We start from the raw sequence: 27,212 nt of genomic DNA, 5'->3' as shown, positions 1-27,212 counted from the left end.
CATTGTGTAGTCTAGTATAGTAAAGATAAAGTAAAGTTTAAATGAACTTTCATAAATGACTTGGCCAATATATGTAGGTAAAAATAATTTATTTCAACATAAAAGCAGATTGTTCTTTTGAACAATATTGTAGCGACCACGTCAAGCGGTTTGGACCTCCTGGCGTGATGGTTAAGGTGTTGGCTTGACAGTCGCGGGACTCGGATTCTAGTCCCGGTCGGGGCCACCCACCCGAAACCGTTACAATATTGAGCAAGTAGCTTAGAAATACACAGTATTTGCTATTGACTGCAGTAGTAAAATAATCGCTTTCATTCAGACAATATTGTTCTGTTCTCGTTCACCATGGGCACAAACAAAGGAAATGCCCATTTTTGGTCAGCTCCTTCAATAACACTAAAAGCCCAGACAGCCTTCACATAGTCTGCTGTACATTTGACCTTCAAACAGCAACATAAAAAATACAAATGTATATACATTGTGAACATTAAATTAACACAAAATACATCAAGTACGATCCCTTGGCATACTATAAGCAATAAAGCATTTCAGGAAGTGCATTTCGCTTACTACAAACTGATTGTCATATGAAAAGACTAAAGCTCAAATCAGTGAAATGTATGCCACTGAATCCAGGGCTTCAGGTTCTACCAGAGCAGCTCTAAGAGCATTTATATGCTCTGTTTGCATCATCACCTTGTTTAAACCGATACTCAAAAGCCTGTTGCCAGGCACATTATATTACAGCACAAAAACATTTACATTTGTAACTGAAAAAAATGGTATGTGCAGTGGTCCCTATAACCACATTTCTGAACAAAAGTAATGCACTAACTCACCCACCTATAGCCAAACAGAACATATGATTCTATTCAATAACAGTGATAACACAAAGTTGTTAGCACAAACAAAAAAACAGTTGGAACCAATTAAAATAGGGAATACGCTCTGAAATGGTGGAAGTGTAACAAAAAGGAGACTTGGATGTAAAATACAGCCCTGGAAGTTGGTAATTGAGCTCGTCAACTAAAACCTGAGGCTGCAACATTTACTTTTCCTTCTTGTGAATGCCATTGCCATGGTGAAAGCTGTTTGCGACCTTGTTGGTTGTGCCATAGAAGATGCCGTTGGTTGCCTCCTTGGCGACCCCATTGGAATGGTGAACCCCATTGCCATTCTGGAGAGCCTTGCTTTTCTGCGCAACCTTGGGCAGCCTCTTTCCCTTTGTGTATGCGTGGTACCAGAAGTTGAGGAAGAGAACCAGGAAGATCAGTCCGTAGAGACCAACAATGTAGAGAAGAACCGGGAACTTGTAGGGGCAGTCCTTCATGAAGACGAACTGACCAATGTGGACAGTCACCATCACAAACTGAACCTAGAAAAATAAGAAACATGATTAAGATATTATATGGTGACTAAACCACTACAATGCAGATGTACAGGTCTTAAAAGGGGCAGCATTGAGGAAACCATTTTACTTAAAGTAAAAATGTGGATGCTTCATCCAGCTTTGTTTCTTAAATTGTTTATCCTCAGTGCTTGAGCTCGCCACAGCAGAGTACCAGCACCTCAAATGTTCTACTGCTTGAGCTCACCACAGCAAAGTACCAGCACCTCAAATGTTCTACTACTTGAGCTCGCCACAGCAGAGTACCAGCACCTCAAATGTTCTACTGCTTGAGCTCACCACAGCAAAGTACCAGCACCTCAAATGTTCTACTGCTTGAGCTCACCACAGCAAAGTACCAGCACCTCAAATGTTCTACTGCTTGAGCTCCTGTTCCTGCTCTAGAATATTAGCTCAAACAAACGGTACTACTGTGGAGCTCCTGCATTTTAATATAAAACAATACCGACACTCATTCTACTTCTGTCTAAGTCATGCACTTTTCCTCAATACAATTAATGAACACGGGGCACACTATACAAGTATTAGCATACCAACTGGATGGTGGTCATGTATTTCTTCCACCACAGGTACTTCTGATAGGCAGGCCCCATAGCACACACAGCATAGTAGGAGTACATGAGGACGTGGACACAGCAGTTCAACATGGCATGGAAGGTTCCCATACCACCTGGTTAAAAAAAAAAAAATACATTGTATGATTTCAAAAATGGCAACAGATGACATTGTATAATGTTAGGTCATTACCAACTCAGATTCACAAGTTCCATTTCAAGTTTCTTGCGCTACCTGCTGAAAACTTGACTCCAAACCACCAAGTGAAGGGCATGATAGAGTGATGAAAGACATGAAGGAATGTCACCTGGCTAGTCTTTTTGCGGAGGACGAAGAAGACCTGAGAAGAAAATAACAATTTATTTCATATAGTTGTGTAGTAATAACAAGTTTAATTCATAAAAATGTTCTACTTGACTACAGTTGTACAACTAAACAGGATAGAATAGTACTTACTGTGTCCAACATTTCAATAAACTTTGAGAAGTAGTAGAGCCAGCAGGTCCATGCCATCTGAGGGGGCAACAGTCAAACATTAGCCTCCGGGGGCAACAGTCAAACATTGCCACCGAATTCAGAGATACAGGAGTATTAATATTCAAAGAGTATTTCACCAGTGCAATGTGAAAGTAGCTTACCCGGACAGCCAGAGGATTGCTGGAGTAGTCAACAAGGTCACAACCGTAGGAGTAACCATTGGCCCAACCAGACATCAGATACTAACACAAACAAGTTAATGTTAGTCAAAATTGGGAAAAAAACATGAGAAAAAAAAAAACCCATACATCCCACTTTACAAAGTACATCATGTAAAAGTCACACCTGTGTTATTGCAAGTAACCACCAGCAGATGACAGCATAGTAGTAAAACTAAACCCATGACATTTCTCATGAGTGAAAACTTAAAGGCCCAGTGCAGTCAAAAATGTGCGCCTATGCAACTCGCCACACAGTAGGCAGGTTTCCATTGACCCAGGTTTATTCGCAAACAAATAATTGTAACCTTTTAACGGAAACGGCAGATATAGGAGACATTTTCTTAAGGGTGACAACACTTATCCATTCGACAGGGGTGGATTTTTCTTCTGTCTGACGAGCGCAGCGGCACTAAATCTGTGACATGAGAATTATTATCGAAAAGTCAAATAGTCAATTGATGCATTCTATCCATGCAGTCTTTCACAGGTTACCCGAAGAATTAGATAGGTGGGATGGCATACAGGCTGTCGACAATTTATTAATAAAAAATTTGCCTAAATCGTCATGTAAATGCTTCAACCACTACATTTGTATTCAACACTTTATTTTATGTCCAGCAGTTTTTGAAAGACAAGATGTTTAAAATGGAAATGCACCCTAGCAGGCAATTGTCACCCACCCACTTGGGAGCCAGGCCCAGCCAATAGTCATGGGGTTTTCCCCACAAAGGGCTTTTTATTACAGATAGAAATATTCCTCAGTTTCATCAGCTGTCCGGGTGGCTGTCTCAGATGATTCCACAGGTGAATAAGCCAGATGTGGAGGTCCTGGGCTGGCGTGATTGTAAGGCCGGTTGGAAGTACTGACAAATTCTCTAAAACGACTTGAGGCGGCTTATGGTAGAGAAATTAACATTAAATTCTCTGGCAACAGCTCTGGTATTTTTTTTTATTTCACCTTTATTTGGTAGACATTCCTAGTCAGCATGCCAATTGCTGTGGCATTGTGCTGTGACATTGTGCATTGTGTTGTGCGACAAAACTGCACATTTTAGAGCAGCCTTTTATTGTCTCCAGCACAAAGTGCACCTGTGTAATGATAATGCAATTTAATCAGCTTCTTGGTGTGTCACACCTGTCAGGTGGATGATTATCTTGGCAAAGGTGAAATGTACACTAACAGGGAAGTAAACAAATTTGTGAACAAAATGAGAGAAATAAGCTTCTTATGCGTATTACATTATTTTATCTTTCAGGGCTCCCGGGTTGTGCAGTGGTTTAGGCCACTGCATTTCAGTGTAAGAGGTGTCACTACAGTCCCTGGTTCGAATCCAGGCGGTATCCGGCTGTGATTGGGAGTCCCATAGAGTGGCGCACACTTGGCCCAGCATCGCCTGGGTTTGGCCGTCATTGTAAATAAGAATTTGTTCTTAAACTGACTTGCCTAGGTAAATAAAAGGTTAAATAAATAAACATATTTAAAATAAAGCTCAGCTCAGGGGACCATGTTTAGTATAGTTAATAGACCATTATGAAAGAGTGCCACACCGCTCTGCCAATAACAGTTTTCAGTTTCAAGCCCTCTACTCAGAATTCTAGAGAAATTGCTCTTTGCTAAGCTGTTTGCTTTAAATAGAAATAAAAAAAATAAAATCACAGTAAAGTACTTAATTGTTACCCAGAAAATTATTTGATTTTGAGATAAAAACATCTGCATTGGACTTTAAAGTTTAAAGTTATGGTGGCCAGTCGATTTCTGAAGTGCACCCACCTCATAGATCATGTAGATGGAGAAGCCCACTATACTGAAATTGTAGACGACCATGGCATTTTTGAGGTCAAAGGGTTTGCGGTTCTCCATCAGCCGAGGGCCCAGCGTCGTGACAAAGTAGATGTAGGCGATTACGATGAGAGTCTGGGCTATCGGCGATGCCATTAGGGGCCAGTCCTCTGTCCTGGGATCTGAGTGGACAAAATAAAACATTATTCCTGAGTAACGTGACAAGCCCGGCATCCTGTTCAAATACTTACTTACAAGTAATCACTAATCTGACATAACAGGACAGGTGTAATGTAATGAGCCCTTGTGGACACCCATCCAATTGTGTTAGATCAGTCAATGCCTCAAGGGCAGGAAATAGTTAGAATGGATGGAGATTATTTTGTTAAACAACTTAATTTCCACAGTCTTGAGTATCCCTAATAAACACTATACAGAAATTAAGACTTGAACTGATAATTGAATAAACTTTCTACATCAATAAATTATTTGAATAACTTTGTTTCGAAATTACAACAACTTGTGTAGACTTACCAGCCAGTTTAAGCCATTCATCATAGAGCAAGACTACTCTGGAGGGCAGCGAGTCGAAAGCCATTACTGTTCTTGTTGCACCGCCTATAAAAGAAATCAGATACTATTCAGAAGTGCAATCTCAAAATTCAGAGCCCCATATCAGTTCACATAATAGGTTTTTACAGCAAAGTAACATGCACAATTGAAATACAATGCAAGCTTTTTAAAGATGGAATCTGCAGTAGGGAAAACTGTGCCACTGTCCGCCCCACAGCGGTTATTGCTTTGTTGACGAAGCGAGGTCTGGAGCGTCGCTCAACGACATAAATAAAAAAGGCAGTACGTATTGCTGTTCTATCGCGCGTCCAATGACGTCCGAGAGGAAAAAAAAACTTCACATTCCAGCTTTAAAAATAAATTTAAAAAATCAGTAAAAAGTTAGATTACCCTTAGCAACAGAAAAAAAGACTGCAGTAACTGAGTAGACTGGTAATTCGGGTGCATCGGGTGCATAATAGCATCAGTAGCGCCACTGCGTTCTCATTGTTGCCCCTCTGACCAGTGACAGATTTAGATCTGGGACACCAGGTGGGTGCAATTAATTATCAGGTAGAACAGAAAACTGTCAGGATCCGGACCTTGTAGAGTAAGCATTAAATACCACTGCCCTATGGTTTCCCCAATTAGGCTATCAGTTGTATTGAGCTTTACAAGTGGAACAATAGAAACATGTGATCATAACAAAGATTGCAATAGCTACAAAGTTATCAGTGAAGTATATACTGTTAATCAGCATTGCCATTACAGACTCCAAATAACATTGAAGTTTACCTTTAAAATTACTCTACACATCTACCCAGACAACCAAAGAATTCAATCTATGCCTGGGCCCAAACTCAGAATGCCTGTAAAGTTTACACAAGGTTGGTCCATCATAATCCAGCCTGGTCTCAGAGCATTTCGTATTCCTCTGTACGTAAACCCATAACGCTCCATATGTTATGTTTGGTATGCTTACATAGCTGTTACTTATGGCACAAAGAAAGGAGGATGGATGGTTGGGCATCAGTTGAGGCTGCTTAGGGAGGACGGCTCATAATGTCTGGAAGGGAGTCAATGAAATGTTATCAAATACATGGTTTCCATGTAGTTGATATCACTCTAGACATTATTATGAGCCAACCTTCACTGGTGGGCATATACCACAATATATTAGCCAAACACTACAAATCCCAAGGTGCCGTATTGCTTTTATATCTTGGTTAACGTAATTAAAACTTAAAATAATTTGTCATACATGTGGTATATGGTCTGATATACCATGGCTTTTAGCCTATCAGCACTCAAACCACCCAATTTATAATTAGTAACATATCATACAAAATGGATGGACATCCACAAATTATATACCATACGAATCTTAACATATCTTACTAAATGAGGTTGCTCAGATTTAAGTACAGAATAATACGAAATGCTCTGAGACCAGGTTGCGTAACCACCACAATTCAAGAATCTAGTCTGGGAATGTGTCTATTTGTTTAAAAGAGGGTTCTCCATTACAAGCAGGTTGTTTACTTTGAACACGAAATACCACGCCGTCGGGGGAAAATCTCAGAACCACACCGGCTCTCCATTATTAGGCTAATCAAAATATATACGTTTGGGTTAATTACTTCAAATGTCAAAAAGTTACACTAAACCACAAAGTTTTTCTGGGGAAGTGGAAGAATTAAGGTTAAATTTGTCTAATATTTCACTAACCTAAACTTTAACGCGCAAGTAGCCTAGTGGTTAGAGTTTTGGGACAGTAATTGAAAGGTCGAATCCCCGAGTTGACAAGGTCGTTCTGCCCCTTAACCCACTGTTCCTAGGCCGTCATTTTAAATAAGAATGTTGTTAACTGACTTGCCAAGTTACCATAAATATTTAGGCCGACCTCATTGTACTGGAACTTTAAAACATTAACTGAAAAGTGAATCGCCTAAAATGAGGTAAAACTCAACGATGAAGAGAAATGAGTGAGACCCAATAACCTGTTTGACGACGATGGCGTTTCCCTTTCCTCTTGTATCTGGTACACACCTGTCGCTGCCGGCCTGGCTCGAATGACTCGCCTGTTGGTGATGCACCGTACTTATCCACTGCAGATATCTCCTCCCATATTTTGGCAGAGCCGGGCTCCGGACGAAACTTCTCCAACAATGCCCGAAACTATGCCACTTCGCTGATTGGTGCTTTCTGTTTGACGAAGTTCCAAGACAATCCCATAGTGAGCAATTGAGAATTAATGAAACATTATATGCAGTGTGTAAATACATCACATTTTATTTGTCACCTGCACAAAATACAAACAGGTGTAGACTTTACAGTGAAATGCTTACTTACGAGCCATTTCCCAACAATCGTACATGGTAACACAAACCTACGTAGCGGACTACTTCACTGACTTTATTGTCCTCGTGGGGAAATGTTGTTGCAGTGTCATGTACACGTTTAAAGTGGCGTTTAAATATAAGATACATTTTATTTAACCAGGCAAGTCAGTTAAGAACAAATTCTTATTTTAAATGATGGCCTAGGAACAGTGGGTTGTTCAGGGGCAGAACGACAGATTTGTACCTTGTCAGCTCGGGGGTTTGAACTTGCAACCTTCCAGTTACTAGTCCAACGCTCTAACCACTAGGCTACCCTGATAAAAAGAGACTTGCCTGCTGGCCTTACCGAGTCAATAGGATCAAATTGTCTAATTCTGTTTTTCCTTCCCGAGGGGTACCCTATACCTGTGCCCAGAGTGGAGTAGTTCAAAGTCCGGGTACAGGGGGTGACTTGATCTAAAATGGTCCGGGTACAGGGGGTGGCTCGGTCTAAAATGATTTTGTGAGCCTTGCAGAGGGACCTGACCTTAAAGATCTCATCCAGGCCTGTCTGTTTGACTCCAAGTACCTTGCTTGCTGTGGTGATAATCCTTCTCAGTATATTTCTCTGGCTGACAGTGGCATTGCCAAACCAACAAACACAAAAAGTTCAAATATTCTCAATGAAAGATTTGTAAAACAGTCAGTATAGTACAGGTAACATTAAAATATATCATCTTTTTGAGAAAGTACAGTCTCTGTTGACACTTTTTGTAGATCAGGGCTGTACATTTACTCCACGGAAGCTTATTGTCCAAGACGACACCCAGATATTTGTATTCCTCTACAATCTATGGAGTCGGGTACGAGGTAGTTGAGATATTATGTAGATCTAGGTATGGGTAACAATCAGAACGCATAAACACTGTGTGTGGGGGTAGAGTTGTAACAGAATGTCTTTAGGGACAACAAAATGATTAGGAAGATATATAAGGATCAACAATATCAATGCATCATCAATAGCCTGTCAATTGACTTAGAAAATTATTTATATTACCATCATCCTCAATTGATTTAGAAAATTATACAGAAAGTTAGTGTATCAGCATCATAGATATCAATAAACATAATCACCAAATAGCAATATAAACAATAAATATATTTAGCCAGGTAGCCTAGCCAAGTCAGTTAAGAACAAATTCTTATTTACAATGACGACCTACCAGGGAACAGTGCCTTGTTCAGGGGCAGAACGACAGATTTTTACCTTGTCAGCTCGGTGATTTGATCCAGAAAGTTTTCAGTTACTGACCCAACGCTCTAACCACTAGGCTACCTGCCACCCCAATAAACACAATAGCTCTATGCATAACTACTTCAAAATAAAGTAAATAAATAAAAAAAGATACTATTCTGTGAATCTGTAGTTATCAAGTCATAGTTTATATTCTCTGTAGTAAGGGAATCCAGTTCCTCACATTAAGTAGGCTAAACGTTCAAGTTCAATACCATGCTTTGCACAAATACTAAAATAACAAGTACGTGTTTGGGGGAATGTTGTCAAACTTGAGCTGTAAAGTTGTTGCAGGAATGTCAAACAAAGATCTCATAGTAGTCTAAACTAGTACTTGAAAACGTACTTAGAGCAAAACTGAGAAGGGATACATGTATATTATGCAGCACAATGCCCTCAATGCTGTAGGACATTTCACTCCAAAACCAACGTTTGTCAGATGTTTTCATGGTAGTACACATACAGTCAAATGTAAAATAACACACGGCATATAGAGAGAAGACATTCAATCACGTGTAATTTACTTCCAAACTATCAAGTCCTAACACAGACGACTGGGGTAAAGCCTACTGTACAGTCAACCTCATGAGAAATTAAGGGAATGTTAAGAAAATGTAGAGCAAATATACATACACTGAAAGGGATTATTATTATATTTTTTAACCATAATTATACTAAAACAAATTTATCATTTATGTTTCAATATACCTCGAATCAGAACCATTCACAATGGAAATAAACAACAGTATCCTCATGGCAAAGTGATGCATGTTCAGTGTGTCAGGCAGAGGAATAGTAACAGGTAGCCTGACAGGTTTCTTATCTCACTAATATGGTGTACAACTTCCATCTTCATTCTTCACCTCTGACTTCATCATTCCTTCGTTCACATCCGGGAGTGTCAACATTACAACAAAGAATTGCATAAGGAATGAGCCAAGTAACCAGCAACTATCAATCATTGTCAAAATGTTTTCTTACTGTTCGATCTTAATTGCTAGACTTAAAAAGTACCACAAAGTGTCCTAAGCTATAATCATATTTTAAAGACACACTAAAACACCCACTCTGGCTATTATGTTTTACTTTTCCTGTTGGAAAAACAATATCCCAAGTAGAAATGCAGTAATGTTGTCATAGGCCTCCCCTGTCCCCCTTGCTTCAGGAACAATAGAGGCCAAAAGAGGCAAGGCCCACCCCCCTTCTTGTTCCATGTCATACCTGGACCACCTATTGAGATGTGCCTTTTTGTTAAGTAAATCAGGTGATAAGTGAGATGAAAAGGAGACTGGAATGTGTCTTTAAAGGGAATGATGATTAGTCAAAAGTATCTGAATAATTATATGGGCATCAAATCAGATTGTATTGGTCACATACACGTGTTTAACAGATGTTATTGCAGGTGTAGCAAAATGCATGGAACAGTTTCAATGGCATATTTGGCTCAGTGGCAACTAGGGTAGATGGCAGTGCCACACCCTATAACTCAACTCTCACCTAACAAGCTCTTCTGGGTTACACTGACAACCAGGCAGTGTGATGGGGAGCTACTAGTCTACCGACTAACTGTATGTAAATTCATAACATACCTATGACATCTATCATGTCCTAAACAACACCATGCCCACTTCCTGGAAAGTCAGCAATAATCTCATTTGTAGGAAGTCATCTCTGCTTGTGTTGAATGACGTTTATTATTGGTAACAAATAAAAAAACGGACAATGTGAAATGGAATGTTCTCACTAAAGACGCTAAATCAAAATATAAAACGCAAAACTTATCTAAAGAACAATATGCTGAACAATTCTCAAATAGACACCACAATATTGTAGTTTGACATGAATACTTAGTATCTCATATACACAATGTTTACACAAAAACGTGTTTAACTTCCATACATTTTGGGTGGGAAAGTATGTCATGAATTCAGATAAAGCTCTGCAGTCAGCATGCTCTCTATTCTGAGGTTTGGTCGGTCAGGTGACCTCTAGCTCATTGTTGCTAGGAAGTCAGTCTCCAGGGAGACAAAGGCCTTTCAGCGCTGTGGTCTGGTCACTGCTCATGTCTAAGATGTGTCTAAGATAGAGGCACTTGGAGATATTCTCACTCACACACACTCTCCCTGGACACATTTTGTTATATTGTTCTTGTTCACCATTACACTTTCAGTGATTCATTCACAGATTAGACTAAGTACGATGACTAACAACTCCAGTTCTGCTGTATTAGCTTGCTCGGGAAGTTGTAGCAAGGCTGTTACTCCAGGTTTCTTTCAAAACACAGGGACAAACATAACATGTCACTGAAGATCCAGTACCATTCCTATCATCTCTTTTCTAAAACAAACGTTGACTGTTCTTTTTTACAGATATAAATTGTGTCAAACAAACTGTTCTTGCTCATATCAGTTTATTTCATTAAAGCTTGTGTTGGCCTCTTTGCCTTCGTCAGAGGAAAGAACATCTGACGAAAGCCAAGAGGCTGACACATGAGCTTCAAGAAAATAAGTGATACGAGCAAGAGCAGTGTGCAGGTTTCTCTTTGCAGTTATCACATTATTCCTACTCACCTGCAATGAGAACTCGAATAAAGGGTTACCCCAGGGTTTGATTCTGGAGCCACTATTGTTTACACTGTATATACACACAATTTTAAATACTGTGAAAAAATGTTTATGAATGTTTATGCTGATGATACAGTATTATACTCTGTAAACCAAGCCTTTTCACATTTGACGTCTGATTTCCAAGCGCTACAGAAGTCACTCTTGGACCTTTAGTTTGTACTTAATGCAACAACAAAAAAATCCATGCTATTATCTAGGTCCCATAAATGACTTACTGTTTGGGGTTTAGGCTGGGTTTCTGTATAGCACTTTGACATCTGCTGGTGTAAAAAGGTCTTCATAAATACATTTGATTGACATTACTAGCCTGAACAGAACACACAGTGAACGAGTTCCCTCTTATGAATATCTTGGTATCTGGCTAGATAGTAAGTTGGCATTTTAAAAACACATGTTACTGAGCTCGTAAAGAAGTTGAATATCAAAATTGTATTATTTTACAGAAATAGAGCATGTCTGTCTTTTGATAATAGAAAGGAAGGTGTCCAGGCCACTTTTATGTCTGTTTTAGATTAGAGGGATATAATCTCCATGCACGCAGCAGCTTCCACACTTTGACCACCAGATGCTGTTTTACATTGTGCCCTTAGATTCATTACTGGTGATTATTTTAGAAGCCACCCTTATCTATTATAGGAAAAGGTGGGTTGGTCCTCTGTCTGTAGAGCAGCATTCCCTTCTGTGTATTTACAAAGCGCTCCTGCAGAAACTTCCCATGTATCTGACAACACTGGTCAAGGTCACAAAGATAGAATACAGTACAAGAGCACAAGATTGGATAGTGCTAGAGGTTCCGAGGGCGGTATCTGATTTAGGGAGACTCCTTTTAGTTTTTAATGCTCCACAGATGTGGAATATGTTGCAAAGAAGGCTCAGGCTTGAATGCCTGGCTCCCTTTAGGGAATTTACAGCATTAGTGGGGGATGCTCCATGTAAAGATTGGGTTCATTTTTTAGGATCATGTTTTGTAGTTTAGTATTATATTGATATTTTTATTGTGCTGGGCTCATTTGAAAAAGAGAATTTGTCTCAATATGAACACTAATTAACCTAAATAATTTCCCCCTCTGCTGTTAACAGCATATGATAACTATAACTTTACATTTTAGCTTTGATGCATGTAATGGGATTGACAGTTTCCCATTCCCTTTCATATTCTCTGTCTTATTTCCTTTGTCCTGTTGTCTGTATGTGGTGTCTTGAATGACACAGGCATTTTCTGAGAAAGAAAATGGCATGAAATATATAGGGGTAATAATCAGATGACAAAAGAGACCAATGTATAACATTCAGGAAAGTGGACTGTTCCTTATATGCTTCCATCAATCAACTAAATATGATTTAAAAAATACAGTTAAGACCATATCTTTATGATCAGTTTATTAAGACGTTTTATCCTGACCCTATATAACCTGTACTTACTTATATTATGTACTTGTATTGACCAGCAGGGGTCCCCAATCACACGTTTGCGAAATTGACAACGATTCTTTATAACTAACCCAAGACAGACCAGAGCCTGTCGTTTCCAATGGGAACAAACGAACAGAATGGGCAGAACAAGCAAGGAGGTGGGCAGAGCCAAGCACGAGCTAGTGACATCCTATTGGCGCGATCTATTATGTTTTTGCATATTTCCGTTAGGGAACGCCTACTCTGTAGTGCGCGTGTGCAAAAACCATATTCGTCCATGCACTCCTAAACAAAGCCATAGCAAGCAAAAAAACGTTTGCAAAGGGTAAAGGCTACAAAACGCAGTCCACTGTTAGATACTAGTTTTGGAAACAGAAAACTCTATGGAGATCAAATATTTAATCAACGCAAACGTCGGGCAAAATCCATCTCGCTCCATCTTCTCCCACTGCCGGCTAAATGTGCTTCCTCTCATCACCATATTTGGCAGTGAGTGGAAACGCCAACCGGATGCTTCACATTTATACATCCAGTGAAATATCTGGCTCATGGTTCTAGCTGTGGTTGAGATATTTACCGCGGAAGAATATTTTAAGAAAAAAAATGTATTAAAAAAGACACGCAGTAAAAACGGGATAGCTTGGAGAACAATATTATAAAATGTCTTCGTCAAAGACATCTTGGCTTTTGGGGACCTTGTTAATATCAATACTTTGTTTTGTTTCTTGGAAACATTCAATAATCGGTAAGTTTATTGTTTTACTCTTGCAAGTGTTGGTTAAGCTATGTGCAAGGAGCCCATTGGCTAGTTTTGCAACAAGGGGAGAGGGATTCCAATTTTTGTTTGGGGATAAGTAGCTAGTTGAATTGTCATGGTGTTGTCCTTTTGTGACATTACTATCCTAATGTTTGTTTGTACACACACAATACTGAACTGTCATAAGTTGATTACTAGTATCCACTTGAGAAGGTGACGTGTGAGTGTACATTATCTATTCAAGTTATTAATTAATTGCTCATATGTCTATGAATCTCCGTTTTAGATGTGAGAGGTGCCTTTCTATTGGTGGGGCGAGGTCTGTTGCTGTTGGGCCTGTCTACCTTGATGGTGTCATATTTTTATCCACGCCTGAGGTCTTTGTTCTCTTCCAACACCCGATCAACATCTGAATGTAGGTGACTGTGTATCAAACAGGCAATCCCAATATTACTCATTCAAATCATGCATTCCATTTTGTATAACAGTAGTCGCCAACCCTAGGCCTTTGTTATAGCAGAGCTAGCATTCCAAAACCATTCTTATCCATTGAGTTTTTAGCGATTAGGTTCACCCACAGTTGCCTGCATGTGAACTACAATTCCGACGCTGTGTTAACGTTTCGAAACGTCAGACCAGTTTTTCGAAACATGCTGATATGCCCCTTCCATTTCAACAATAAATCATTTTTCAAAAAATATACTTACTGTAGCTGTTTTGCACAGAGCCACAGACTGACTGTGCGCCAGTTGACGAACTACACTCCCTCCCACGTTACATACAGGTGTTTGGAGCACGCTAGATAGACAGAAAGCCAATTAGTTCAGGTGGCTGTCTTCCACAAACAAGCGATGAGACATGGTCGTATGGGAACCCTATAAAGGTGTAGTAATATTTTATTTGAACCTTTATAGCGTCTATGAATGGGTTACAGCAGCGCCAGGAGGTCACCAACACACCTGATTTAATTCATCTAGGCCATTAGTTGATTAGCCTAATCGGGTGTTTCAGTCCTGGCCACTGTTTTTCAACTTCTGATACCAGGCCAACGATTTCTTCTGAAAATTGTGAACCAGTTGATTGAATGAAACTACACTTCTTCCAGATTCTGAAGATGAGGAGGCAAAACAAAGACAAAAGCAGGCAAGGGAGGAGCTGCAGGAGAAACACAGTGAGAAGGTAATATGGCCTTTCAGCAAAAAACTAAACAGCACTGCTCTTTTTTTTACAGAGTAGGCTAATACTTTCCTGTGTGTGTTTCCCTTTCAGGCCTTCTCTTACCAGGAGTCAGTGCTGAGGCCTCGTCAGGAGTCTTCAATGAGGAAGAAAGAGGAGCGATTCTACCGCATGACCGGAGAGACCTGGAAGCTGACTGACGGAGAACAACTTGGGGTGAGAATAACTTCAACTACCAGATACCACCCATGGAATTGTATAAAAACCACATAGTTGCTGGGTGACTGGATTCTCTGAACACTTCGTCCCGATAGCTAAACAACCGTACCTTTCGCGCATGTGCTACTTTGAGTTACGAAATAAATTGTAGGTTATTTACGATTAAAACGTAGATAGTTTTGCCCCAGTGCAATATGTAGACTAGGCTACATGTTACATGTTGTCATGTAGGCTAAATGCGTTTGGTTTCACACCACAATTATAATTTAATTATTTCAATGGGCCAGGTAAATCTAAACATTTAATGAATAAAACATAATAATTCATATTGTACACTGGTTCAAATTTGCTATGAACAAATGAACAGTGTTCTTAGCCAATGGAATGCAGTACTTGCTTTCTTCCATTGGGGAGAACAATTGTACACACCTCTTACATTTTTAGGCCTTTTGATAGACTTCTATGGACAAGATCCTCAGTGAGGTGTGCCAACTGTGAATGTGTTATTTATGTGGCTACAGGAAGGAGAATCGTTAGGGCAGAGTGCCCAGGAGGCTGTTGATGGGACACCCAATCAGGAGGCAGTAAGAAGGAGGAAACTGCCAGAGAGTGCCACCAGACTCCACCCCAAACCTGAGGTCCCTCCCCAAAAAAGGGTATGCTGAATGACTCTATTCAGGAAAGGATGTTAAAATGCTAATGGCAGGATATCATTACCAATTTAAATCCGAGGACCTGAAAATGGTTTTATTCCATGGTTAGTGCTATTTAGAATTGGGACGTCGCTACCCTAAATCATTTTAAATGTCAACTTCAATGAGGTAAAATCAGAGTTGAGAGGTCCCAAGGATTCCAGATAACACCAACCTTTATTCCAAGTCAGGTTAGTCCCGCTTGCGGGTCCCTCTAGTTTATTATTTCACTAAAGCAGAGTGGGTCATTGTTTTGTTTAGGCCAGGATTCAATCTGATCATGCTTTGTCGGCTATGCACCTCTTTTAAAGACAGCACAGTAGGGAAAGGGGGATACCTAGTCAGCTGTACAACTGAATGCCTTCAACTGAGAGGTGCGGGGGGGGGGGGGGCTGCCTTAATTGATATCCGCGTCTTTGGCGCCCGGGGAACAGTGTGTTAACGGCCTTGCTCAGGGGCAGAATTGTACACTCAGCTTGGGGATTCGATCCAGCCACCTTCCAGTAACGCTGCATATGGCGCATAGTTGACAAAGCACACTGGAATTGAATCCAGGCCTAAACCCTCAATGGTTTGTGCTCTTCTGGATTGAAAAGGTGGTTGTTTTACCAGAGGAGCCAGCAGAGGATGCTGAAGGGGTATGTATACACTTTTGTCCCATGGAGTGTTTACTCTTACATCTGTTACACTATGAAATTTGAAGACACAATTACTCTAAACAATTAGATTGGCGAAAGTTGGTCAGTGTGAGTACGGTAAAGGTTTCTCTTGACAGGTTGTACGGGTGGCTTTGAGATGCCCAAGTGGAAGAACAATTCACAGAAGATTCCTGAAATCCGACAGCTCCTCGGTGAGAATGAGTTTCCCCCTTTGTATTCATCTCATACGCAAACTTTTAACATGGCCTCATCTTATTCAATAAGATATTGTTTTAAAATAGTTAAGCTTACGAAGATTGTACCGTTTTGATTTGAAAACCTCTGTTCTGTAGGTTCTTTTGGACTGGTTGCTGAAAACAGGATATCACCCTGCAGTCTATACATTATGCACCACCTACCCCAGACAACCCTTGGTCATTGGGAAAGACATAAGCATGGGGGATGCAGGCATTTTAACACACACAGTATTAAATGTGGAAGGGAAAGATCCCTCCACGACCTGAGGAAAAAGCATCAGTTCCATGCCATTTGAAAAGAAAAATATGGGCAACTGGATCATGGAAGGCGTCAGAACAGCAAATCCTTGACAAGGGAGCAAAGCTATAAACTAAGTCCATATTGCATGGATTCTTAATGTCAGAACCAAGTATACAGTGTACTCCTTTCATGCTCAGTTGTATGAATTACTGTTTCATTAAAACATATTGCTACACAAACACGCATGAGTGGACAATGTCGAGTTCTGGTGACGTTATACACTGTTGGGTTGTAATTTGAAATACTTGCTACACCAGAAGTTAATGGTTATGTAGGAGGAATGTATATGGTGGGGTCAATGGCGGTTGTTTAAGAGCCAGGGGCTTGGAATGTTACTAAGGGAAAAGGCAATCACATGGTTGTGGATAGCTGTAGAATGAGGTCAGGTCACACGAAGTAACATTACCCACATCAACTTTCTGCCTAGCAACAAAGATGTTTTGAGGAAAGGGGGATATAAATACTTGGTGTTAACATGCATTTTTTTCAGCCATTGGGCAAATAAACTTATGTTGTAAATGAGGAAAAAATTAAACCATGATTGGACTTGATTGAAAATATCAGAGTAATTGTTTAGGATTAAAAGTACTTTAGTTCAAATACATCAGAGGCAATCACTGACAAATATACAGAGGGCAGTAAACGCAAACGAGTAGGAGAAAGCAGGTAGGTCTATTGACATGAAAGCATACAATCCCAAGGAGGAAGAGGCATCTTAAGCATCCATTCCCAAATAGTGTGGTGAAGGCTAGGGATGTAAGTGTGCATTTGTATAAAATATTGTAAATAATTCACATGCCCGGCATTGCCAACAGAAATTGTATATTTGTCCAGTGATAGGAAGAGTTGTCACATTTGTTTGCGTAATGTACAGTCCACGGAAGAAAAACAAAGGAACATTACGATCAATAGTATAGAGCAGGCAATTGCACTAAAGGCTAAAACAGGACACTGTGTTGCAGTACTGAGACACAGGGCAATGTGTATTATTGTAATGTGTACTAAATGCTTATATGGCACATTTTGGTCCATGTTAGTGCTTTAATGTTGGTAACAGGTCATATGCACACAGGTTTTGGGAGGGTTTGTCGTTTGCTGTCGAGGAGTTTATAAGAAGTAGTCGGGGGTACGGCGGGTGACGTGGGGCTCTCCGCGTCGAGGTGCAGGGTCGAACTGAAGGCTGGAGGTGGACAGGAAATGCAACATTAGGATGACTCCAATTGGGACCATTTACAGAACTGTCATTTTTAGACTAAAAACATCATGTGGTCAATGGAAACGTTTTTGGTGCTGAATATAGAAGTTCCAATTAGGGACAATGAGCGTTACTTTGAAGAACTGAAAAAGCACATGCAGCTACTGCATTCTATTTCTTCTCAGTAAGACTCAAATTGAGTTCCCCTGGTCTTAGACTCAAAGTTAAAACATCTACGCCAGATAACACAGGTTATGTCACTTACAAAGAGTATTTAAGAGTATCGTCCAGTTCCATGATGGCAGCTTGGTTGCCACAGCGATAGCAGTAGTTTGGCGCACTGAAGATGGTGACAACGTTTCGGTCATGACACCAGTTGTAGCCCTGAAATGGCAACCCGTACGTTAGTACATAAACCATTTAGTTGAAATGATCAATTTAAAACAACCTCAAGTCACTTGTTCTAATCGTTAGTCAAAACTCCTATAAGAAGTTAAATTCAGACAGTTACAAAGGTTAATTTCCAACTCTATATTCTTATGCAGAGTGACTGAGCCAAATTGCCTACATAGTCCAAGAACATTTTACTAGTGCACTTTATGGGGAAGAGGGCGCCATTTTGGACGCAGACCTAGTCTCGAAGCACAGGCTGCCCCCCCCCCCCCCCCAACATTTATTTTTTCTTACACTACCAAATCTATTTTTGAGGGGGGGGGGGGGGGGGGGGGCGCGCAAGGCTCCAAAAACACCTAAATAGTGTAGGTCAGTTTGGAAGCTCTCAGTATAGTGATGCAGCTCTTTAAATATTTTACAGGAAATTGTGTCATTCTGAACTTGCCGCAACGTTACATTCCATTTTGTTGCGACTCGAGCGATAGCTATCCGTCCATTCTAAGGTAATTGCCCAAATAAAGGAAACACTTGAGTAAATGAGGGATAAGTATATAGAAAACAGGATGCTTCCACACAGGAAGTTCTAGACATTTGTAGAATCCATGCCAAGGCGCTGGTGGTTCGTGGTGGCCCAACGCCCCATTAGGACGTTGCCAGTTACCTGTAGCAGCTGGCTAGATGGAGAATGGAACAGCTGGATAGGGGAAACGGCTTAGGTCGCACAAAAGGGAATACAGGGTTGGGCTAAAGTTAAGAATGACAATTTCATGTGTACAACGTCCCCTTCATCACTATACTGAGAGCTTTGCCGTTTCTAAAAGGACATATTTAGGTGTTTTTGGCACCTTTGTTCATGTTTTTTCAGGGCCCCCATACTACAACACAAGGATGAGGAATTGATTTGCTGTTTGGGGTAAGTTTAATTTTTTTTTTTAAATTTAAAAAATGTTTTAAGTAATCACAAAAATGTGCCTGAACCCTTTTATAACATGCAATTCACATCAAAAATAGAGGTTTGGTTATCAAAAAAAATACTTATTTTAAGCTGGAAGTGGGTAAAACTATAAATATAAAACACTGTACACAAGGATCTTGAATTATTGATTCCGTTTCAACTCTAGCACAGCAGCTTTCAGCTGAATCATCTACAGAAACATGGAGACTACCTCAGCTCTATCCTAACAGACCTTTAAAAACATGGAGACTACCTCAGCTCTATCCTAACAGACCTTTAAAAACATGGAGACTACCTCAGCTCTATCCTAACAGACCTTTAGGTTCCATGAACAAAATGGAAGTACGGCAACATTTTAAATATTCAGAAATTGGCCTTTTCCATGGTAGAATTGAAATTCTATGCTCCCCGCCAAAAATATACTATAACTTTATTTTCCATTTACATGAAAGTCCATTAATTCATGTAAATATCTAACAGGTAAAGCATGTTACTACCAGAATCACTGTAGTTGTGCCACATGCTTTAATTCTAACTACACCAACCAAGTATATAAACACACTTAGCCTAAACTAAAAGTGTGGTTACCTCCATGACAAGTTGGTGGGCACGGGACACAAGGGTAAGACCGTTGGCATGATTGAAGGTTTCCGAGATGTCCTGCCCAAAGGTGTAGCCGGCACCTCGGGGGGAGATGCCCCAGCCCCCACGGTCATCTGGGTCTGACCACAGCAGGTCACACATGGGCCCCTGAAACAAACACATAATTAACAAAAGCAGCCGACAATGACACATGGGAATTATGACCTCATTCCTGAAACACACATTAACAAAAGCAGCCCTCAATGACACAAAGGGATTATGACCTCATGTAGCATGGCTTGAACAACCGAGAGCCTAATACATGATGTAATTCTATGGGCAGTAGGATTGCAAAGGAGGGGAATATTCATCATAAGACCACAGCCCTCAATGACAATGATGCATTGGAAAAGGTGACAACCTGAATAGCCTACCTCTTGAGGAGAGACCAGGGCTATGTTCATTAGGGCCCACCGTAGCAAAACAGATGAGAAAACGAAAAGTATTTCTAAATTGGACAAGTCCAGTTACATCTTCCCCGTTTTACTCAGTTTGGTGCCTACTGAACATGACCCGGCTTGGCTCAACACAACCTCATGACCCAGGGCTTGGCTCTGGGTCAACACAACCTCATGACAACACAACCCAGGGCTTGGCACTACACTGGCAGGTAAACACAAACTCATGACAATACCACTACCTCATACCATCCGATAGCTAGTATCCAGCCCCTACTGTATGTGTCGTTGACAGGGCTGACTACTAACGTCCACTGGCAGGCAGCACTGACCTCGTGTGGAACCTCCTGCAGGCGATCCAGGGCCCGGATGTGATCCAGTGTGTCTATGGAGGGGGAGAGGCCACCGTGCAGACAGAAGATCTGAGGCAGAGGAGGAAACAAGAGTATAGATGTTGATTTACCCTTGTGACAAGTTGCTCCAGATAGGAGTTTGCTAAATTACTAAAATGTTAATGTAGCCTGAATATAAATGACAAGAGTTACAAATACACATTTGGAACACACAGATTGAAGGTTGTGAATAAGTTCAAAAGGAAGCCTAGCTACCGAATTACACTACCGTTCAAAAGTTGAGTCACTTACAAATGTCTGTTTTTGAAAGAAAAACATTTTTTCTCTAACATATCAAATTGATCAGAAACAGTGTAGACGTGTAAATTACTATTGTAGCTGGAAACGGCTTCTTTAATGGAATATCTACATAGGCGTAGGGCTGGGCGGTATACCGTATTTTATGATATACCAGTATTGCTGCAGGGCCCAGTTTAGGTTTTTACCTTCTATACCAGTATTTGAATATTTGGTTTGTTAAATGTGATAAGCCATGTGTAATGTCACTTTCCACACAGACCTAGCCACGCACCCTGCCATTCAAGGAGAGCATTTGATGTTCCTCAACCACGAGACACTTGCGTTCAGTCTGCATGGTCAATGCAGCACATGCAACAATGTTGATGACAACAATGTTGATGACAACAATGCTGATTTCACTTTGCTTCTTAATATAAATCCACAAGCGGTCTATAATTACACTATTAGTTTGTGTTTCTTACATCAGCAAACAGCTAGTTTGTCTTTTCTTAGCAAGTTGCTTTAAAAATCAGCTGCGATGCTCATTGTTAGCCGCTAATGCTAATAGCTAGCAAGCTAATAAATGTACTGATAATACCAGTGATGGTGTAGACTTAAATCAACATGTTGTTTGTGCACCAGTATCTTCTAAATCAAAGAGGAATATGCAAAGCAAGAATATTTTAGCTGCATGAAGTAGCCAAGAGAAAACATGCAATGTAGCCAAATCTTATAGGGTCCCCTAGGAAACACTTAACACTTCAGTTCCTACCCTGTCACAATAACTCCACCTTGGCATTTTAATTAATTGTCTTCTCAAAACACTGTATTCAAAGTTTCCACTATAAATTCTAACTATAGAATTAGAATAGTCATTCCATTTCCATGATTCCAACAGTTTCGCAAGTCAAATCGCAATTGCAACATTTAGTTAAAAATAAGTCCTAGATTATTTGCCCATATTGTGGAGCCCTACGTGGCAGTGTGGAAATTCTCTCTACTGAGCAGTGGTGTAAAGTGCTTAAGTAGCACTTGAAAGTATTCTTACTTAAGTCGTTGTCTTTTGGTTGGCAGAGTTGCAAAGAAAAAGCCACATCTCAGACTGGCCAATAAAAATAAAAGATTAAGATAGGAGGGGGGGGGAAACAGACACTGGACATAGGAACGCTGCCTAGAAGGCCAACATCCCGGAGTTGCCTCGTCACTTGACGTTGAGACTGGTGTTTTGCGGGTAATATTTAATGAAGCTGCCAGTTGAGAACTTTTGAGGCGTCTGTTTGTCAAACTAGACACTAATGTACTTGTCCTCTTGCTCAGTTGTGCACCGGGGCCTCCCACTCCGCTTTCTGTTCTGGTTAGGGCCAGTTTGCGCTGTTCTGTGAAGGGAGTAGTACACAACGTTGTATGAGATCTTCAGTTTCTTGGTAATTTCTCGCACGGAATAGCCGTCATTTCTCAGAAGAATAGAATAGACTGACAAGTTTCAGAAGAAAGTGCTTTGTTTCTGGCCATTTTGAGCCTGTAATCAAACCCACAAATGCTGATGCTCCAGATATTCAACTAGTCAAAAGAAGTACAGTTTTATTGCTTATTAAATTTGAACAACAGTTTTCAGCTGTGAAAATAACTGCAAAAGGGTTTTCTAATGACCAATAAGCCTTTTAAAATTATAAAACTTTGATTAGCTAACGTGCCATTGGAACACAGGAGTGATGGTTGCTGATAACGGGCCTCTGTACGCCTATGTAGATATTCCATTTGAAAAAATCTGCCGTTTCCAGCTACAATAGTCATTTACAATATTAACAGTCTACACTATTTCTGATCAATTTGATGTTATTTTAAATGGACAAAAAAAAAAAAGTACTTTTCTTTTAAAAATCAAGGACATTTCTAAGTGAGCCCAAACGTTTGAACTGTAGTGTAATTCGGTAGCTAGGCTTCCTTTGAACTTATTCACAACCTTCAATCTGTGTCCCCAAAATGCCAGAGGCTTGGTCAAAAGTAGTTCACGTTAAGGGAATAGAGTGCACCCCATTACATAAAGTAAGGCCACGTCATGCACTTTAAATCTTTTTTTATTATTACTTAAAAAAAAAAAAAAATTACCCCTTTTTCTCCCCAATTTCGTGGTATCCAATTGTTTAGTAGCTACTATCTTGTCTCATCGCTACAACTTCCGTACGGGCTCAGGAGAGACGAAGGTTGAAAGTCATGCGTCCTCCGATACACAACCCAACCAAGCCGCACTGCTTCTTATCACAGCGCCATCCAACCCGGAAGCCAGCCGCACCAATGTGTCGGAGGAAACACCGTGCACCTGGCAACCTTGGTTAGCGCGCACTGCGCCCGGCCCGCCACGTCATGCACTTTTAAAGCACTTGTGTTACCTGTTCGTCGACTAGGGCCGTCAGGGGAAGATAATCGAACAGGTCTGTGAAGTATTTCCACACATTGGCGTTGCCGTACTTCCTCAAGCATTCGTCGTAGAAGCCGTACACCTGTGTGATCTGTCTGCTCTCGTGGTTCCCTCGCAGTATCGTGATGCGTTTTGGGTAACGGACCTGGGGAGCGAGACAATCGTAATTGAGTTTGGCTCCAAAAGCGCCAGGCCTAAATAACTTGATGAAAAAATGCCCGAGTTCCTTTGTAAAGTACATGACAGCGGCACAGTGCCACCATTTGAAAACTAAACTGCATTGTATTCAAAACTACTACTCTTCTACTTAACGTCATTTAAAAATCATGCATTTTACCCCACACTTGACTAAGTGATCCTGTTATAGCCTATAATTTATAAATAAGTTATTCCAATATGTCCCACAGAGACCTCGAAAGTCACAGCTGACGATGAGCTCAATGAATCCAATTCGACCCACTATGTTAACAGCCATGAGGGGAGTGACACATTGGTTATGACTGTAAACTGTCCCACTTCTAGCTTGTAAGCATTACCAGCTGAACCCTGGAATACATTGAGTCTACAAAAAAATAAAAACACTTCGGCAACCTACTTCAGTTTGCATATTATCTTCGGCTTGCATACATTGACTCCTGAATACCACCAGCTCCCACACACTTCAAGAGCTAGCCTACATCCTCAGAGGTAGTAAAACTTGATTGGTCCTTGACTTTCTTCAGGACACAGCTGAGAGTTCAAAGTATATTGAGCATACGAGAATGACATGTCCCTGGTTAAGAAAAACTGGTGCGGGGCAAAAAAATATACTGAAGGTAAAATATACTGTAGATGTATTTATCTGGGTCCCATCTCTTTTTCAGTCATTTATTATGGCAAGGCAAACCTTATACCAGCAACTGAAATACTGTGGTTTCTGCCCACTCATCAAGTTCAGAATTCACTTGCCTTAAGTGCGACCAGCAGTGAGACTGTTTCCACCGAGTAGTAGCCTCTGTCTACATAGTCCCCCATGAACAGGTAGTTGGTGTCGGGTGACTTGCCCCCGATTCTGAATAGCTCCATGAGGTCGTGGAACTGGCCATGAACATCTCCGCACACCGTGACGGGACAGCGCACCTCCTGCACATTGGACTCCTTGGTAAGGATCTCTTTAGCCTGGAGAGGGGAACAAAACAAGCGCATTACAGAAAACATCAGTGACTGGTGTATCCACATTTACACACACTGTATACAGATTTTTCTATTGTGTTATTGAGTGTACGTTTGTTTATCCCATGTGTAACTCTGTCATTTTTGTCACACTGCTTTGCTTTGTCTTGGCCAGGTCGCAGTTGTAAATGAGAACTTGTTCTCAACTGGCCTGGTTAAATAAAGGTTAAATAAAAATGTTAACAATTATTCATGAGGGTGAGTGAAAGACAAGTATTGTATGTGTTCTTTAAATAATGTACGATACATCAAAACACTAGATAAAGAAATGAGGCAGCTTTCCTAACTTCAAGGGTGTCGTAGCTTCCCCTGCCCAAATTTGCTGTGAAAGCCGCCCCATTGTCACCATGGAAACAATACGAGTGTGTCTCCATGGAGACTTCTCTGCAGCCCTATCCCTATCCCTCTTTAATATGAAGATGACAATGTAAAATCATCAGCAAAACTTCCCCTCTGGCTAAAGAAAACATCCACATGCAATTGTGTCATAACATTATCTCAACAAGAATATGAATGATCAATGAAAATGGACTGGGTAGGTGGTGCATTAAATTAAGCTTGTTGCACATAATGTATTTCAACTATACAATGCAAAGTATGGATCATCAAGCAGGGAAATTATTTTACAGTCTGCAATTCACATTTGTTTGGTGCAAAGGGTTCTCCAACGAAACAGTGAGATGTTTGTTGCATTTGAAAATCAGCCAGACTCATGTTCTGCACTGTGTGAGGAAAAATATAATTGTTGCGATTGTGATCTCAAAATGGTTCCATTCTAAATGGAATCTTCTATTTCCCCAGGGCCTGCATATCTAGCAACATCAACGACATCATGTGGGGATAGTCAGATTGCAAGCCAGTTCGATCAGGGATGGGAAACAAAAACATCTGAACTCGTGAGGGGCCACAGTTGCTTGAGGGTCTACATATCCACCTGCAATTCTACACATTTTTCCATAGGGTGGTATCTGAGTGAGACTGACTTACAAAATCATGTTGGTCATTTGACCCTGACCACTAATTTACCAACCTAAAAAACGTTAGCTGGCATGAGCTAATTGAGTGACTGGCATAACAAGAAGAAAAAAAACTGCACTCTGTATTCTACTATTCTAACTTGCAACCATAAGTGCGGGGAGGATCATTGAGCCAAAGGCCTTCATCCCGGAGTTAAATATTTGAAGCATTTGGGTACGGTTAGCTACTCGGTGGTCGACTTAACTATCAACCCTATGACAGGGCTAAAGTTTGTAGCTAACGTACTGTTTTTAGTCCCAACTTAGGTACAAGGCAGTAATATTTGCTTCAATTAGATCGAATTAAATAGCTATGCATTTCCAGACACTATTTGCAGAAAATGTTTTAGCTAACCAACTAACTAGTTAGCAATAACGTTAATAAGTGGAGTAACACACTGGTTAGCTAACGTTAATGGTGGCACGTTAGCTAACGTTAATGGTGGCACGTTAGCTAACGTTAATGGTGGCACGTTAGCTAACATTACCACTAACGCGCTGCTAGTTAGCTAGCTACGTTAGCATGTGACAACGGGCAACAATAACTAGTTAACGTTACATGTTTTCTATAACATAGGCAAATAAATTCTAAACCTAGATAGTTGAGAAGTCAACAGTAACGTTTAGTTAACAGGTTAACTACTTATGTTGTGTAAGTCGTTAAAGTTATTAACGTTAGTCAGCCATCCAAATAACGTTAGCTTTTTATGGTACCAGTTATTAGTTAGGCAACTTATATATATATGTCTAAGTCACATTAGCGATTAACGAGATGTGGATATGGATCTTAAAGACTTCGGATCAAAATTGTGTATTTGCCTAGTTAGTTACTAAATAATCACCACGGAATGTAGAGAAAACATTGATTCGTCGTCGACGCTAACTTGCTGGCTAGATTTCAGCGGCCTTCACGTAAACATGTTACCGGTGAGAAGTTAACTAAAAGTAACTTAGAGAGAACATCGCTAGCTGACATGTCTTCAGTCGGGTGTTCGTTCTTACCTTTTCGCATAGCGTTCGCACTTGATTCTCCGACAATTGCTTGCATTCATTTAGTTGCTCGACCCACTGATCCAATTCCTTTGTAAATACTTTATCGTCCATTTTGAAAACGGTTTAGATAGCTAAAAACAAAAAACAAACAGGTTATGGTGAAGTAATGAAACAACCGTTATTTCGCTCAAATTCGACGCAACTCAAGACGACAGACAGGTTTGTAGGACGCTGCGCAGCACTCTTAACGTTACCTATATAACTATAATCAACGAGCCAATCTGTGATTATTATGGGTACCGTCAATAAAACGCCAATGTTTCCGTTATTTTTATGGCCCACGTATAAACCATATGGTGCGGCAGGGACGTCCCTGTTTTCTCGGCACTGCGAGCGGTGTCTTTCGGTCGCTAGTTCCCTGTCGCCCCCGACCTTCCAAAGGAAACTCGCTGTGTAATGGCCGCTCGGATCAACGTCATCACATTGGTATTTCTAGAAAGATGGGAGGCGGTTAAAGCGTGTGCGCCGCCCTGAGGACAAGAGGATTCGCCAGACAGATACCGCCAAAAATACTGCAATAGGAAGAATATAATATGAGAAACAGAAAATAGAATAGAGATGCATGATATGGAGTATGGAGAATAGATTAAGCTTGTACCGTTGAGCGTT

The 27,212-nt window shown here is 40.5% G+C and overlaps 3 protein-coding genes across 6 annotated transcripts; 1 reads left to right on the top strand and 2 right to left on the bottom strand.

The window, feature by feature from the left end:
• Positions 1 to 70: 70 nt before the first annotated feature.
• LOC139408337 (very long chain fatty acid elongase 7-like) lies at positions 71 to 7,061 on the bottom strand. The gene is made up of 8 exons (XM_071152097.1): positions 6,994 to 7,061; positions 4,976 to 5,059; positions 4,433 to 4,623; positions 2,602 to 2,682; positions 2,420 to 2,476; positions 2,198 to 2,303; positions 1,942 to 2,078; positions 71 to 1,375 (listed from the first exon to the last, which is right to left on the bottom strand). Exons 2-8 carry the CDS (start codon positions 5,037 to 5,039, stop codon positions 1,049 to 1,051), a joined length of 963 nt encoding a protein of 320 aa, XP_071008198.1. The 5' UTR covers positions 5,040 to 5,059; positions 6,994 to 7,061; the 3' UTR covers positions 71 to 1,048.
• A 6,118-nt stretch (positions 7,062 to 13,179) lies between these two features.
• LOC139408336 (UBX domain protein 8) lies at positions 13,180 to 16,871 on the top strand. 2 transcript variants are annotated; one of them, XM_071152095.1, is made up of 8 exons: positions 13,180 to 13,393; positions 13,692 to 13,820; positions 14,511 to 14,584; positions 14,675 to 14,797; positions 15,322 to 15,456; positions 16,089 to 16,130; positions 16,268 to 16,342; positions 16,484 to 16,871. In XM_071152095.1, exons 1-8 carry the CDS (start codon positions 13,309 to 13,311, stop codon positions 16,652 to 16,654), a joined length of 834 nt encoding a protein of 277 aa, XP_071008196.1. In that variant the 5' UTR covers positions 13,180 to 13,308; the 3' UTR covers positions 16,655 to 16,871. The 2 variants fall into 2 exon arrangements, with proteins under 2 accessions (XP_071008196.1, XP_071008197.1); XM_071152096.1 differs by lacking the exon at positions 16,089 to 16,130 and having other exon boundaries at positions 13,190 to 13,393; positions 16,484 to 16,867.
• A 389-nt stretch (positions 16,872 to 17,260) lies between these two features.
• Positions 17,261 to 27,031, bottom strand: LOC139408335 (protein phosphatase 2, catalytic subunit, beta isozyme). 3 transcript variants are annotated; one of them, XM_071152094.1, is made up of 8 exons: positions 26,844 to 27,014; positions 26,553 to 26,674; positions 24,271 to 24,480; positions 23,294 to 23,467; positions 20,604 to 20,693; positions 19,820 to 19,981; positions 18,149 to 18,267; positions 17,261 to 17,868 (listed from the first exon to the last, which is right to left on the bottom strand). In XM_071152094.1, the coding sequence occupies exons 2-8, from the start codon at positions 26,652 to 26,654 to the stop codon at positions 17,796 to 17,798; spliced, it is 930 nt and encodes a 309-aa protein (XP_071008195.1). In that variant the 5' UTR covers positions 26,655 to 26,674; positions 26,844 to 27,014; the 3' UTR covers positions 17,261 to 17,795. The 3 variants fall into 3 exon arrangements, with proteins under 3 accessions (XP_071008195.1, XP_071008194.1, XP_071008193.1); XM_071152093.1 differs by having other exon boundaries at positions 26,798 to 27,010; XM_071152092.1 differs by having other exon boundaries at positions 26,553 to 27,031.
• Between the last annotated feature and the right edge of the window lie 181 nt (positions 27,032 to 27,212).

Source organism: Oncorhynchus clarkii, chromosome 5, assembly GCF_045791955.1.
Source record: "Oncorhynchus clarkii lewisi isolate Uvic-CL-2024 chromosome 5, UVic_Ocla_1.0, whole genome shotgun sequence".
NCBI lineage: Eukaryota > Metazoa > Chordata > Actinopteri > Salmoniformes > Salmonidae > Oncorhynchus > Oncorhynchus clarkii.
Note: the sequence above shows the minus strand (reverse complement) of the source record. Positions and strands in the feature narration are given on the sequence as shown.

Bases quoted from the DNA above. Each gene is read 5' to 3' on its own strand.
- LOC139408337 (XM_071152097.1), bottom strand. From the start codon at position 5,039: ATGGCTTTCGACTCGCTGCCCTCCAGAGTAGTCTTGCTCTATGATGAA. The intron at 2,683-4,432 runs GTGGGTGCACTT...TGTTTGTGTTAG, and splicing joins CCATCTACATGATCTATGAG to TATCTGATGTCTGGTTGGGC. The intron at 2,304-2,419 runs GTAAGTACTATT...TTTTCTTCTCAG, and splicing joins TTATTGAAATGTTGGACACA to GTCTTCTTCGTCCTCCGCAA.
- LOC139408336 (XM_071152095.1), top strand. From the start codon at position 13,309: ATGTCTTCGTCAAAGACATCTTGGCTTTTGGGGACCTTGTTAATATCA. The intron at 14,798-15,321 runs GTGAGAATAACT...ATGTGGCTACAG, and splicing joins CTGACGGAGAACAACTTGGG to GAAGGAGAATCGTTAGGGCA. The intron at 15,457-16,088 runs GTATGCTGAATG...TGGATTGAAAAG, and splicing joins AGGTCCCTCCCCAAAAAAGG to GTGGTTGTTTTACCAGAGGA.
- LOC139408335 (XM_071152092.1), bottom strand. From the start codon at position 26,654: ATGGACGATAAAGTATTTACAAAGGAATTGGATCAGTGGGTCGAGCAA. The intron at 23,468-24,270 runs GCAAGTGAATTC...CTCGCTCCCCAG, and splicing joins CACTGCTGGTCGCACTTAAG to GTCCGTTACCCAAAACGCAT. The intron at 19,982-20,603 runs GTCAGTGCTGCC...TGTTTGTTTCAG, and splicing joins TGCAGGAGGTTCCACACGAG to GGGCCCATGTGTGACCTGCT.